Here is a 14,137-nt window from a genome sequence, read left to right on the forward strand (position 1 = left end):
ATGCAATGGGAAGGGCTTCACCAACTCAGAGAAAAAAGCTAGGAGGAGGGAGAGGTGGAGGGACAGATGCTTTTCCCAAGATGGCCACACAATCTCTCCCACCCCCTGCTCTTCTGCAATGACCTTGTGTATGCGTGTGCATAGGTGTGTGCATGCCTGTGTGCACATGGCCACGTGTGTTTTGAAGTTCCCTCTCCGGGGCAGCAGGTCTCTTAACAGGGCTCGGGTTCTGGGTGGGGTTGGCCACATTATCAGAACCCCCAGAGCAGTCTCTATCTCTGATGGCCACCAGGTGCCCTGATGAACAAGCCCAACACGAGCAACGAGTGTTGCTGGGTAGTACCTGGGGCTGGATAGGATGTGGTCAAGACCCCTAGCCTTGTTTGGACAGTGTGAGACCTGGCCAGGACTGTGACCTGTGACCTGGGTCCCAGGGACAGTGGGCTCTACCCTAGACTATGTCCTCTAAGTCCTGCTGAGGCCTGGGCAGAGGGCCAGCGAGGGCTCCTGGAACCTCTGGCCGGGGGTGGGGGGGTAGGGAGTGGGGGTGGTGGTGTCAGGCACTACAGGGTGGGCCGCACCCCGGATTGTCGGGGCACCCTGACTGTGTGGACACATGCAGAGGGGCACCGCCCCCACTTCTGTCCCCCTCCGGAAGCTTGGGCTGGGTCCGTTCCCCACCGCTCGCGCGGACCTGACCGCACCCGCCACCCGCGCGCAAGGGTTGGACAGCCCGGAGCCCGCAGGCCGCGAGGACCCGGCGCCGCCCCCGCGGAGAGCGAGCTCCGCCCCGGCTGGCGTCAGCGCCGTCCCGTGCCTCCCCGGCCCGAGTCCCCCCCGACCCATGGAGCAGCTGCTGCGAGCCGAGCTGCGCACCGCGACCCTGCGGGCCTTCGGGAGCCCCGGGGCCGGCTGCATCAGTGAGGGACGAGCCTACGACACGGATGCGGGCCCCATTTTCGTCAAGGTCAACCACCGGACGCAGGTGCGGCCCCCCAGAAACCCCCTCCCTCGCGGCCTGAGCTGGAGCCTGGAGAGGGGAAGGGGTGGGGGTGGAGGGGTGCAGGTGCGGCCTGGCGTCACTGCGGGGGTCAGGAGCTGGCACCTGCCGGCAAGGAGGACTCAAGCGTTTTCTGCGGGACCCAGGGTTTTGTCAGCTGCAGGATTAATAATCTTGCGCCTGTAGGCGCAGGAGTGTTGGTTTTAATTTCTCTACCATCAAGAATGGGGGAGGTGAGGCTTGGAGTCCTGGGATGCTTCTGCCTCTACCCTGGGTCCCAGCGCTGGGTTCCCTCTTCCACAGCCCGTGGGTCCAGCTCAACAGGTGGGAGGAGGCAGAAAGGAGGCCAAGACTCGGTGAGGGACCGAGCGAGAGGCTCATGCTGTCTGCTCAGGGGCCTGTGCTTGTGTTGGGCCTGGTTAGTGCCTGCTTAAAGTGTTGCTGTTAAATAGACTGTATATGGAAAATAGTGACACTTTACAAATGGAGAAAGTTGGCCGTAGTTAGTGCCCCCAGATGCTAAGGATGGCACTCCCTTGGCCCTAGTGGGCGCCTTCACTGAGGCCCCCAGTGCTCTGTGGGCCAGGCCCCTTTGAGGTGCAGCAGTGGTGGTGGGGGTAGGGGCTGTGGGTGGAAGGAATCCTCCCAGCCCCTCTGCAGCAGGGCCCACCTGGGATGGGTGGGAGGTCGGGATTGGTCCAGCAGCCCGGCTCTGTTAGCACAGGGAGGGAATTGTTAGGGAATTTCGTTTTAGAACCAATCGCTCTCAAAATAAGCCCCCTGTACCGGGAAGCAGTTTTGGGCTCAGGGCTCATGTGGGGTCTGGAACCCTCCTACTGAAAGCTTCTCCATTTGCCCTTGAAACCCTCGGTGCTGGCACACAGTAGGTGAGCAGGTGACAGGTGAGGCCCTCAGGACACGGGCAGAATGCAGCCCAGGTATTCCCTGCCCCTGTATGTTTGGGGACTGCTGGATGCCCCCTGCGGGGCGCTAGCAACCCCTGCTTCACAATTCCAGGGCTGGGCTGGCAGTTTGGAGGATGCCTTGCCTCGTTTTCCCCTCAGAGACTTTGAATTGAAGGATGGGGTTCTCTTCCTGCATGGCATTAGATGCTTTGGCCTCATGAGGAATAATTCTATAGGCAGAGGTGTTCAGAAGCATGCTTTCTGTCGCGTACCCGGGGTGAGTGTTCACCTCGTTTAAAATTCGGGTATTTGTGGGAAATATTTTAGAAGTAGGACAGCCCTTGGGTCCCAATGGAGGCTGTTCTGCTGCTCCTGGGGCGGCCTGTCTTCTTCCTGGGTGGGGTGTGAGCCTCCTTCCCGCCCCCCCAGGCCCCGCTGGGTGCTTATCTCTGGGGAGAGGCCCTGGACCCAAGCCAGGCCCAGCTGACCTCTCTGCCCCGAATTCTTGCCCAAAATGTGTGTCCCAGTCCCTTTGGCATGCCACCCCACCCTGCCCTTGCAGTTCCTCCTCTCCTGTGATCGCTGGAGGCAGTGAGGTGGGCAGGAAACTTGGAAGGGCACCCATGCCCGGCTCCAGACGCTCCACTGATCCACACTCCAAGGCACCCTACAGATAACCCCTAGCACCCCACTGCATCTCACAGCACCACCCAGACCCTCTGCAGCACCCCCACAGTCCCCTGAGGTACCTTACAACCTCTGTGGCACCTGGCAGCATCCTGCAGTACCCCACTGTGCCCCCAGGCACCCCCAACACTCCCACCGTACCCCCTGGCCCCCCGACACTCCCACCATGCCCCTACAGCCCCCCAACACTCCTACTGTACTCCCCAGTCACCCCAACACTCCCACTGTACTCCCCACGCACCCCCGACACTCCCACCATGTCCCAAACACCCCTGACACCCCCACCGTGCCCCCAGGCACCCCGATACTCCCACCATACCCCCAGGCACCCCCGACACTCCCACTGTACCTCCATAGCACCTCCAACACTCCCACTGTACCCCCCAGACACCCCCAGCATTCCTACTGTACCCTCACAGCACCCCTGACACTCCCACTGTACTCCCCAGGCACCCCGACATTCCCATCGTACCCCCGGGCATCCCTGACATTCCCACCATGACCCCGGGCACTCCCGACACTCCCACTGTACCTCCACAGCACCCCCGACACTCCCACTGTGACGCCACAGCACACCCTGGCCCCCAGTAGCAACCCCAGCACCTCCAGAACCTCCCCTGCACCTGTGCTTCCTCACCTCTGGGAGCAAGCACCCAGGGCAGGGGCACCAGCATTCTGTCCGCCCCAAGCCCCAGGCACAGCCTCACCCTTGGAGCCCATTTCTATCTGAAGGGGGCCATGTTACACCCCATTCTCTGAGGGGCTGATGTCTTGCTCTCCAGCTAGCTTTCAGTAACTGTAGGTCCTGGGTGCTTGTGACCCCACGTGGTGGCTTCTGTCCAGGGCTGCAGGGGCCCCTCGGAGCTCATGGCAGTGTTCTGGATGCAGGCCCGGCAGATGTTCCAGGGAGAGATGGCCAGCCTGGAGGCCCTCCAGGCCACAGGCCTGGTTCGGGTACCACGGCCAATCAAGGTGATTGACCTGCCGGGAGGAGGGGCTGCCTTTGTGATGGAGCATCTGAAGATGAGGAGCTTGAGCAGGTGAGTGTGCATGTGTGTGTGTGTGCGTGTGTGAGAGAGTGCGTGAGATTGTGAGATCACGAGATGGAGAGAGAGGGAGTGAGGGAGAGGGAGGGGGAGGACAGAGGGATGGGGAGGGAGAGAGGGGGAGGAGAGAGGGCAAGGGAGGGAGAGGGGGGAAGGGAGAGAAAGAGAAAAGGAGAGGGAGGGAAAGGGAGAGAGGGAGAGGGAGATGGAGAGAGGACAAGAGGGAGGGAGAGAGTGAGACAGAGAGAGGGAGGGGGAGAAAGAGGGAGAGAGGAAAAGGGGGAGGGAGAGGGAGAGAGGGAGGGAGGGAGGGGGACGAGAGAGGGAAGGGGAACAGACTCTTGCTGAGCTGCCAGTGTGGCTCATCAGAGGCAGGGCCAGGATTCCTACCCCTGCCCCCGGGTTCTTAACAGAGACAAGGAGTTCTTGCTTTCTGTGTGTTTTGGCTCCAATGAATCAGCATCAAACTAGCGTGTTGGAACCATCCCTGGCCTCATGCTTTAGAATGCACTCATGTTAGCTCAAACCGGGCCCAGTGAGGTTGATCTAGTAATTATCCGAAGTCCTGAAATTTTTTTCTAATTGCTAGAGTTACGTGTATTTTGGGGTGCCTGGGTGGCTCAGTTGGTTAAGTGTCCAACTTCAGCTCAGGTCATGATCTCACTGTAAGTGGGTTCAAGCCCTATGTTGGGCTCTGTGCTGACAGCTCAGAGCTTGGAACCTGCTTCAGATTCTGTGTCTCCCCCTCTCTCTGCCCCTCCTCCCCCAAAATAAATAAATATAAAAAATAAAAGTTATGCAGAGGCGCCTGAGTGGCTCAGCTGGTTAAGTGTTCAACTTAGGCTCAGGTCATGATATCACCATTCCCGAGTTTGAGCCCCGTGTCGGGCTCTGTGCTGACAGCTTGGAGTCTGGAGCCTGCTTCGGATTCTGTGTCTCCCCCTCTCTCTGCCCCTCCCCTGCCTGTGCTCTATCTCTGTCTCTTAAAAATAAATAAATGTTAAAAAAAAGTTGTGTGTATTTTGTTTAAAAAAGGTGGAAAACAAGAACTCACATAAAGAAGACATAAAACCACCTGCAGCTCCATCAGCAAAGAATGGCCCATGCCCATCATGGTGCATGAATAGCATCTCAGTCTGTTTTTTTTAAGTTTGTTTATTTATTTTGAGGAGAGATAGCTTGCACTTGAGTGAGGGAGGGGCAGAGAAAGAATCCCAAGCAGGCTCCACACTGTCAGTGCAGAGCCTGATGTGGGGCTCGATTCCATGAACTGTGAAATCATGACCTGAGCCAAAATCAAGAGTTGGACGTTTAATGGACTGAGCCACCCAGGTGCCCCTCAACCTGTTTTTTATATGTGATGTACATTTGTTTTTTTACAAACCTTCCGAGCTGGTCTTTCCTTAATGTAAGTTTTTAAACCTTTGTTCCTGTTCCCAGCGCCTCCTAAGGCTTCTGTTGACACACACACACACACACACACACACACACACACACACACACACACGCCCCCTGCGCTTGTGATTTTATACTATCCTGTTTTTCAGAAAAGGTCATGGCCTACAGTTCATTTTTCCCTTTTTAAAGAATGGAGAGTAGTTTTTAAGGTATTTAAAACATTTCTCAGAGTGGAGCCTTCTAACTGGTTGTGGTTATTTCTTGTTTTAATTGGTTGCATTTCCTGTATCCTCAGTCAGGCATCAAAACTCGGAGACCAGATGGCAGATTTGCACCTTTACAACCAGAAGCTCAGGGATAAGTTGAAGGAGGAGGAGAACACAGTGGGTACGTTGTGGCCCCTGACCCAGGTGTATCTACCCCGGGGTGGTGCTTGTGGCGATGCGTACCGACTTCCTTTATGCTGCATGTCAAGATGAGATTGTTAAATGGGGACTCTGATGGCACTGACGGGTGGGTGGGGTTGGACCCCGGTTACTCCCAGCCCTGTTGTCCAGCACGCCTGAGGCAGGAGGGCCCTGGCGCTCCTCAGACTGTCCCCGTTTGAGCAGTGTAGCCCAGGCCTCTCCCTCTGCTGAGGGAGCTCTGCTGAGGTCTGGCATTGAAGGGGAGGACAACAACTCTTTCTGCTGACAGGCCGGAGGACTGAGTGTGCTGAGCCCCAGTATGTGAGCAAGTTTGGCTTCCACACGGTGACATGCTGTGGCTTCATCCCTCAGGTGAGAGCCTGGGGGAGGACGTCCCTGCTTAGCTGATGACCGTTCCCAGTGCTCCAGTGCTGGTCGCCTTGTCCCTTGTAGGTGACAGGGTGCCATGAAGATTATCTGATTTCTGAACGCAGGGTGTGAACTGGGGTGCCTGGGAGAGGAGGGCAGACCCCTGAGCTGAGCTTGGCGGAGGTGGGAAGCTGTGGGCCGGGTGGAAGAGCATCTAAGCAGAGGGAACAGCAGGTGCAAAGGCTTTCTGCAGAGGGTTGTGTGATGAGTGTGGGGACTGGAGTGGGTGGCAGTGAGGCAGCAGGTGAGGTCAGGGATTAAGTCCTGGCCTTTGTAATTCTCATGACATAAACTCCATTATTTTAAAATGTACGATTTAGTGGTTGTTAGTATATTCACAATATTGTGCAGCCATCACCACTGTCTCATTACAGAATATTTTCATTGCCCCCAAAATAAATCACATGCTAATTAGCAGTCACCCCCATTCCCCCTGCCCTTGGCCTCTGATAACCACTCACCTCCTTCTGTCTCAGTGGCTTTGCTCATTCTGGACATTTCATGTAGTGGAATCATCCAGTAGGTAGCCGTTTGTCCCTCTCTGTCTCTCCCGTGTGGGCAGACGGCGAGCCTCCCAGGTGGATGTCATGTGGGTAAGATCATTATGAAGCCTGAGCCAGATTTTGGGATCCCACACAGGGGGCAGCCCTCACATCTGGGGTCCCTAGAACTCCACACACACAGTGCTTTACCAGGCTTGTTGGGACTCCCTGGATCTCTGGTGAAGCCAGCTCCCCTGGGGCCTATACATCTGCCTGGGGCTGGTGGCCCACACAGTTGTACTGGTCCCAGGCAGGTGTGGCTGAATGTGGTCTGGTGTCCTGCTTCAGGTGCTGAGTTTAAGAGCTGTTGTGGGCTCTCCAAAGACTCAGTTGACCTTGCCCAGTGACTTTTCAAGAACCAAGGAGGGTTGCCTGGGTGGCGCAGTCGGTGAAGCGTCCGACTTAGGCTCAGGTCATGATCTCACCGCTCCTGAGTGAGTTCGAGCCCCATGTGGGGCTCTGTGCTGACAGCTCAGAGCTTGTTGCTGCTTCGGATTCTGTGACTCCCTCTCTCTCTGCCCTTCCCCTGCTCATGCTCTGTCTCTCAAAAAGTGAATAAATGTTAAAAAAATAAAAATTAAAAAAAAAAAGAACTAAGGAATGAAATCATACACAGAGCCCCAGTCTGTGAAGTCAATGAGAATGGGGCTGGTCTCTTAGGGACACAGGCGGCCCCTTTGTCCCCCTTTAGACTCCAGGATCAGTGAACCTATTTAGCTCAGCTGCTACTGGCCAGGGAGGGGCCAGGGAGGGGCCAGGGAGGGGCCAGGGAGGGGCCAGGGGGGGCCAGGGAGGGGCCAGGGAGGGGCCTGGGAGGGGGTAAGGGGCGGGCAAAGGGCCAGGGAAGGGGAAGGGGCCTGGGAGGGGCGGGGCTGGGGAGGGGCCTGGGAGGAGCAAGGGGCCAGGGAGGGGCAAGGGGACTGGAGGGGCAAGGGCCAGGGAGGGCCGAGGAGGGGCTGGAGAGGGGCAAGGGGCCAGGGAGGGGAAGAGGCCTGGGAGGGGCTGGGAGGGGCCAGGGAGGGGCAAAGGGGGCTGGGCGGGGCTGGGGAGAGGCCGGGGAGGGGCAAGGGGCCTGGGAAGGGCACGGGGCCAGGGGCCAGGGGCCTGGGAGGGGCCAGGGAGGGGACTGGGAGGGGTAAGGGGCAAGCGGCAAGGGGCCTGGGAGGGGCCAGGGAGGGGCAAGGGGTCAGGAGAACACTTAGTCCACCTCTTCCTTCTGTGACAGATGGTCCTGGATGGAGCACCTGTCCCAGCCCAGAAATTGCAGGAGGGTCCTGCTCCTTGGGAGGATGAGTGGGCCCTTAACTGACCCTTAACCAGACGCTTAACCAACGGAGCCATCAAGGCGCCCCAATATTTATCTAATTTTGAGAGAGAGAGAGAGAGGGAGAGAGAGAGACAGTGTGTGAGCAGGGGAGAGGGACAGAGAGAGGGAGACAGAATCAGAAGCAGGCTCCAGGCCCTGAGCTGTCAGCACAGAGATTGACGCGGGGCTCGAACTCACCAACCGTGAGATCATGACCTGAGCCAAAGTTGGATGCTTAACCGACCGAGCCACCCAGGCGCCTCAAACCACACACTTAACGCGTACAAAGTGATAAGTGTTGGCAAGCAGAGGTACCTGTGAACCAGTTCTCATGGTTGGGGTGCGTATATGCATCACCTGAAGCATCCTCCTACCCTTCCCCGACCCTGGGCGCCATGGATCTGCTTTCTGTCACTGTAGGTAAATTTGTATTTCATAGAACTTAGTATAAATGGAATCATACACTACGTGCCTTTTTCTGGCTTCTTTCACTCAGTTTAATCATTTCATGATATTCATCTATGGTGTTGCAAGTGTTCAGAGTCCGTTCCTTCCTACAATGAACCAGTCTGTTTACCTATTTACCTGCTGACGGGCATCTGAGTAGTTTCCAGGTTTCGCTTCCACAAATAAAGCTGCTGAACCTTTGTGTACAAGAGTTTGTGTAGACACATGCTTCCATTTATCCTAGGTAATTACCTAGGAGGGAAATGGCCAGGTCATATAGTAGGTTCACATTTAACTTTTTAAGAAAAATACTGCAAAAATACTTTCCCGAGTGATTGTACCATGTTACATTCCCACCGGCAGGGGGTGAGGGTTCCAGTTCCTCCACATCCTTGCCACTCTTGGTGGTTTCCGTTTAAAATTCAAGCTCTCCTGGTGAGTGTGCAGTGGTGTCTCACTGACGTTTTATTTCCCCTGATGGTTAATGATGTGGAACATCTGTTCATGAGCCTATTTGCCATATTAGGGGTACAGAAATTTAGGATTATTACGTCCTCTTTATCAATTAACTTGCTTTCCATTGTGAAATGACCTCTTTTATATTCTCTCCTCTGAAATCTACTCTGTCTGATATTAACATAGCCATTCCAGCTTTTCTTTCGACTAGTGTTAGCATGTATAAAGTGCATTTCTTGTACACAGCTTGGAATCAAGTCTTGCTTTATTTTTCCAACCTGTCTCTGCCCTTTAACTAGGGTATTTAGACCCTTTGCATTTAATGTACTTATTGATGTGGCTAGGGGTGAATCTGTCATTTTGCTGTTTGTTTTCTATTTGTCCTATCTGTTCTATGTTTCCCCTTTTCCTGTTCTTCTGCCTTCTTTTGGACTATTTTTAATGACTCCATCCTATCTCCTCTGTTGGCTAGCTGTAATATTTGTTGTGTTCTGTTAGTGGTTGTCCTGGGGTTTGGGCAGTCTCCATGTATAGCTGTCCTGTGAACACCAGCTGCAGCAGCATCAGCCTTGGCCCCTTGTCGCCCAGGTGAATGAGTGGCAGGATGACTGGTCGACCTTCTTTGCCCGGCACCGTCTCCAAGCACAGCTGGACCTCATTGAAAAGGACTATGCTGACCGAGAGGCACGAGAACTGTGGTCACAACTACAGGTGGGTGCAGAGGCTATTCTCTGGGACAGGGGCTGTTCTTTTATGGGCTATCCTCCATATTTGTGTGGAGCCCTCTGGTAGAATGGAGCCATGGAGCAGAGCTGGTTAAGTGTGGACACATAAGTGCCTGACTATTGGCCTGATGGAGAAACTGGGAAGGGGAAGGTACCTGAGGGCATACTTGGCCCCTGAGTACAACTTTCACTGGCTAGGTCACCAAATACTTAACCTCAAACATAGGTGCCTGGCCCATAAATTGTGGCATTTACTATTGCTTTCTTATCCACTCTTACCCTGTCCTTTTCTTCTTTTCCAAAGCACGAATGTCTCACCTCTTGGAGATGTGGCCAGCAGATGCCCCAGAGTGACTAGTTTAAAATATAACTCTCAAAATGTTAAAAACAGAATTTGTGTGTCATCCCAGGGTGAAATTTAACTCATTAATGAAATAACCCATAGCACTCGTAGTATACAGAACAGGTGCAGACATATGTGTTCTGTGAAATTAAAGAATGGTGGAGAAAGTTTGCTAAATTACCCCCCCCCCCAAAACCCTCCATTTAGGTTATATGGTTCACAGTCTACACGACCACATCCACTGAGGTCGCTATTGTATGGAAGTCATTAGGGCTGTGGAGTTTCCAAACCTAAATTAGTAAATAGTACAATGATGTTGCATTCTCTTGGACTCAGACGATCCCCTCATCTCTGGGCTTGGTAGACTGGGCTATGGCTGGACTCTGAACAAACATGAGGTCATCTCTGCCTTATTTCCAAGTATTGGGTGAGGAGGCTGTGGCTCATAGGCCCATGATGACTCTGTGTGCAATAATTATTTTCTTAGGTGAAGATCCCGGATCTGTTTTGTGGTCTAGAGATCGTCCCTGCCCTTCTTCATGGGGATCTCTGGTCAGGAAACGTGGCTGAGGATGGCTCAGGGCCTATTGTTTATGACCCAGCTTCCTTCTATGGACATTCTGAATTTGAACTGGCAATTGCTTTGATGTTCGGGGGGTTTCCCAGATCTTTCTTCACTGCCTACCACCGGAAGATTCCCAAGGCTCCGGGGTTTGACAGGCGGCTCCTGCTCTATCAGCTTTTTAACTACCTGAACCACTGGAACCACTTTGGGCGGCAGTACAGGAGCCCGTCCCTGGGCACCATGAGGAAGCTTCTCAAGTAGCAGCCAGCCTGCATCCCCTGCCTCCCTGCTTAGTGAGTAACTCTGGGTAGCAACACCAGAGGTGGTTTCCGGGACTAATAAAGTCCGGCTGGGCTTCAGGGATGGAAGTGTGTGTGTGTTTGTTCACCTGTGTCTCCATCCTCCATGCAGTTGGGCTAGTTTGCAGAGGGCCCGGAGCACCTGACAGATTTCCAACAGCCTCATTATGTGTCATGATCCAGGGGGGATTTGGGTATTTTCATAATGTTATAGAAACACATCTGGGATTTGCTTAGGTGGAAGTTGGGGTCACATCTCCCTGTGGACTCAGGGCTCCTGTTTGTGCCTTAGGCAGAGTTGGAGACCAGGAGATGGGTCTCACCTCTTGAGTAGCACCTCTGGGGCTGAGTGGGGCTCTGAGTGCCCTCCCTTCTGAGGCGGGGCAGATGGAAGGAAAGGCCCTGGATATCATGGGGACCAGGCATTTGGACCGCAGCCACTGCCCAGCGCTGCTCCCACACTCCATTTTCCAGCTGGAGTGTTTTCTGCTGGATAAAAAGGGGACGAGGGCAGGGGGAGAGCCTTGGTCAGTGGGTGTCTACTGTGGTCAGGTGGCTGGGGTGGCCAGTTGGTTGGAGATGCCGGGGCTGTCATCCGTGAAGGGAGGGCCCAGGGCAAGCTACATCAGGGCAGGGTCTGCGGGGCACTGGCCATTCACAGTGCGGGGCTGGAGACGAGACCACGCCTTTATTACTCCTTGCAAAATTACCAATTTCCCAGTGATAAGGGCGCCCAAATTTCTCTTTTCTGAGACTGTTTGTCCAGCGGGCCTCGCGGTCAGGAGACCGGTCCCATTGACAGGTGTGAGCCTGTTAAGACTTTCTAGAAAGAACACCCCGGAGGCATCCTTCCAGACAATTGACATTTCAAAACAGAAACTGCCTTTGTCGCAAAACTCAGGTTTGTGGGATGTGACAGTGCGACGGGGGGAGAGGGGGGAGTCGGGCCCCACGTGGGGGATGGGGCCTGGTTCTCCTCCGGCTACTGGGGCCGCGACACCGCCGCCAGACGCAGGCCACTGCGCCCACCCCCACTGCCACGGGTAGAGATTTTCCCCAACCAACGAGCTCAGACCCCGCCTTCGCGTTCGGACTCACTCCCCCCCCCCCGCCCCCGCCCTGGCCACACCCACAGGCTCAGACCTCACCCCACCCCGACCACACCCACAGGCTCCGTGCCCACCCCACCCACGGGCTCAGAGGCTTTCCCCCCGATCCCACCTCGATCCCACCCACAGGCCCAGTCCCCATTCCCCCCGAGCTCAGATTTCCACCCCCTCCGCCCAACCTCACGAGCGAGCTCAGGCCCGGTTCCCCGCCCCGACCCCACCGACAGGCTCAGACCCCACCCCACCCCGCCCCGAGCTCAGACTGCCCCCACACCTCCCACCCACCCACCCCACCCCACCCCACCCCACCCCACCCCACCCCACCCCAATCGAACGCACCACCTCAGACCCCGCCCTGCCTTCTCTCTGGCCCCGCCCCCAGGCCGCGCATCAGGCTCCGGTCCCCGGACTTCCCGGCTTCGCGGGATCCAGGCTCCCTTTCACGCGGGCCCCGCCCCACAAGGCCCGGCTCCGCCTCCTTGCGCACTATTTTGGCGGCCGGCGCGTCCCGTAGCGGGTCCGAGGCGCGAGGTCGGAGGTCGTGGGGCGGGGCCAGCGTCGGTAGCCACCCCCTCCGCCTCAGCAGTAGTACCTCCGTCTGCATCAGCCGGCATCCCCCGTCCCGGTGCTCGGGCGGGGCCGAGCTTCCAGTCCACAGGCGCGGTCCGGAGCAGCGAGGATGGCTCTGGGCGAGGAGCCGGCCGCGGGCGCGCCGGAGGACGGGGCGGAGGACGAGGCGCTGGCCCGCGGCGGCTTCCTCGAGTCGTTCTGCGAGAGCGCGGAGACGCGCGCGCTGCTCGCCCGCCTGCCGGCGGTACTCGGCGACCGTGCGGCCCGGGAGGGCGCCCTGGAGCGGTTCCGAGGTGCGCGTGCGGCCCGGGACCGGTGGCCTTCTGTACGCGCTCTCGGGCCGCAGCTGCTGCTTTCCCCGTGCGATGGTTGCCCCCTGCCGCGCACCTGTGGGAGCCGGGCGTGTGTGCTAGGGCGGCCTCACCTGGAGGCGCCGGGGCCGCGGGCCCTGCCTTTCCCGCCTGTCATCGGAGGGCGGGGTCGTGCAGGGTCCCGCGTGAGGACACCGGCGTGGACCTCGCCGGGACGGCCCCGGCTCTCGGGGACGGCCGTGCGGACCGGGAGGGAGGGACAGGAGAAGCAGACGGGGACCAGCGCGCCGCAGACCACGGGGTCTCCGACCCCACCCGGCGGGGTAGCGGCGGGCGGCGCAGCCCAGGCTCGGGGCACGGTGGGCGGTGGGTCGCGCGCGCGGTAGTTCCCCTTAAGGTGTCAGCTCGCCCAGCTCGCACCTTTGCAGCCGTCTCTCGGGAGCCGCTCGTGAGGGCTCCCTGGGGCCCCACCACTGGGCGGTCGGGCTTTTGTCGTCCAGGAAAACCACCTTCGCGGGCCCTTCTTGCTCACGAAGTTTCGGCGTGGGTTTGTGCTCTTGCTTTGTCAGGACGGCCCTCTGACTTTGAGAGAGGGGCAGTGTGGCGGCTGCCCTGACAAAGCATATGCTCTGGTGACCCACCCCAGGGTTTTTACGTCCCGCTTGCCGCTCGGGCGCCTTGCCTCCTTGCTCTGAGGCTGTTTCTTTGGCCGTGAACCGGGGGTTCAAAAACAAGACCTTATGCACACGACTGCCGAGAGGGTGAGGGCACGTCGGGGGGCCAGCGAAGGCCCTTTTTCCCCTCCTGGGGAGTTGTCACAGGTGCAGGTGTGTGGCAGGTGGCCGCGGGATCTGACAGCTGTGCCAGCGGCCGCTGGGGTCTGCGGGGTCGGGCGGGGGGAGAAGTGGGTGCGGGGAGGTGTCTTGTCTGGTGAAGGGGAGGACTTGTGACTCGAGGGGGGAGCAAAGAAAGGTTCAGAGGAGGTGGGGGAACGGGCTCCAGAGGAAGGCGCTCCGCGCACGCGGGGAGGAGGGGCCGGCGGGTGGTGGTGGGGAGCCCCCTAGGTGGCCTGTGCCCCAGGGGCTGCGCCGCGGAAGGCGGCGAGGGAAAGCGAGCATGTCTGCCCCAGCGAAGCTAACCCTCGTGTTTTCCTTCTTAGTGATCATGGACAAGTACCAGGAGCAGCCTCACCTGCTGGACCCACACCTCGGTAAGAACAGAGGCCGCTCCTCCTGCGGTGGGTCCTTCGGTCACACGTGTGTGCCCGCCGCCGCGGGCGTCAGGACGCATTGCCCCGGTCTTGTTTGTTCTTCACGGGGTCTCTGCACCCCTTGCTCGTAGTGTGAATTTTAATGTTTTCCAGGCTCATTTTGTTAGCGCCCAGCCCTCTACGGGGATCACCGTCGAAGGGTGATGAGTTATCTGTGTAGATGGAGACACGGAGGCTCCGGCTTCCTTAACTCAATTTAAGGGCACTGACTTTTGTGTTTCTTTTGTTTTTCATTGTTTGTTTATTGTCATTTTATGTTTGTTTATTTTTGAGAGAGAGAGAAGGAGAGAGAGCGGGCCTGAGTGGGGGAGAGAGGGAGACA

At 57.2% G+C, this 14,137-nt stretch overlaps 2 protein-coding genes across 4 annotated transcripts in view; both read left to right on the plus strand.

Annotated features, from left to right (window-relative positions):
- The first annotated feature begins 799 nt into the window (after nt 1-799).
- Nucleotides 800-10,624, plus strand: FN3K (fructosamine 3 kinase). Its single transcript, XM_015084491.3, has 6 exons — nt 800-985; nt 3,481-3,632; nt 5,332-5,423; nt 5,733-5,815; nt 9,212-9,334; nt 10,179-10,624. The coding sequence occupies exons 1-6, from the start codon at nt 845-847 to the stop codon at nt 10,515-10,517; spliced, it is 930 nt and encodes a 309-aa protein (XP_014939977.2). The 5' UTR covers nt 800-844; the 3' UTR covers nt 10,518-10,624.
- Nucleotides 10,625-12,201: 1,577 nt separating this feature from the next.
- TBCD (tubulin folding cofactor D) overlaps nt 12,202-14,137 on the plus strand; it is a 158,141-nt gene continuing 156,205 nt past the window's right edge. For 2 of the 3 annotated variants that reach the window (XM_053212069.1, XM_053212068.1), the window contains exons 1-2: nt 12,202-12,527; nt 13,705-13,755. In XM_053212069.1, the coding sequence (XP_053068044.1) occupies nt 12,344-12,527; nt 13,705-13,755 (235 nt within the window). In that variant the 5' untranslated portion in view covers nt 12,202-12,343. The remainder of the gene's footprint in view (nt 12,528-13,704; nt 13,756-14,137) is intronic. The other variant, XM_027052133.2, reaches the window with a different exon arrangement.

Source organism: Acinonyx jubatus, chromosome E1 (assembly GCF_027475565.1).
Source record: "Acinonyx jubatus isolate Ajub_Pintada_27869175 chromosome E1, VMU_Ajub_asm_v1.0, whole genome shotgun sequence".
Taxonomy (NCBI): domain Eukaryota; kingdom Metazoa; phylum Chordata; class Mammalia; order Carnivora; family Felidae; genus Acinonyx; species Acinonyx jubatus.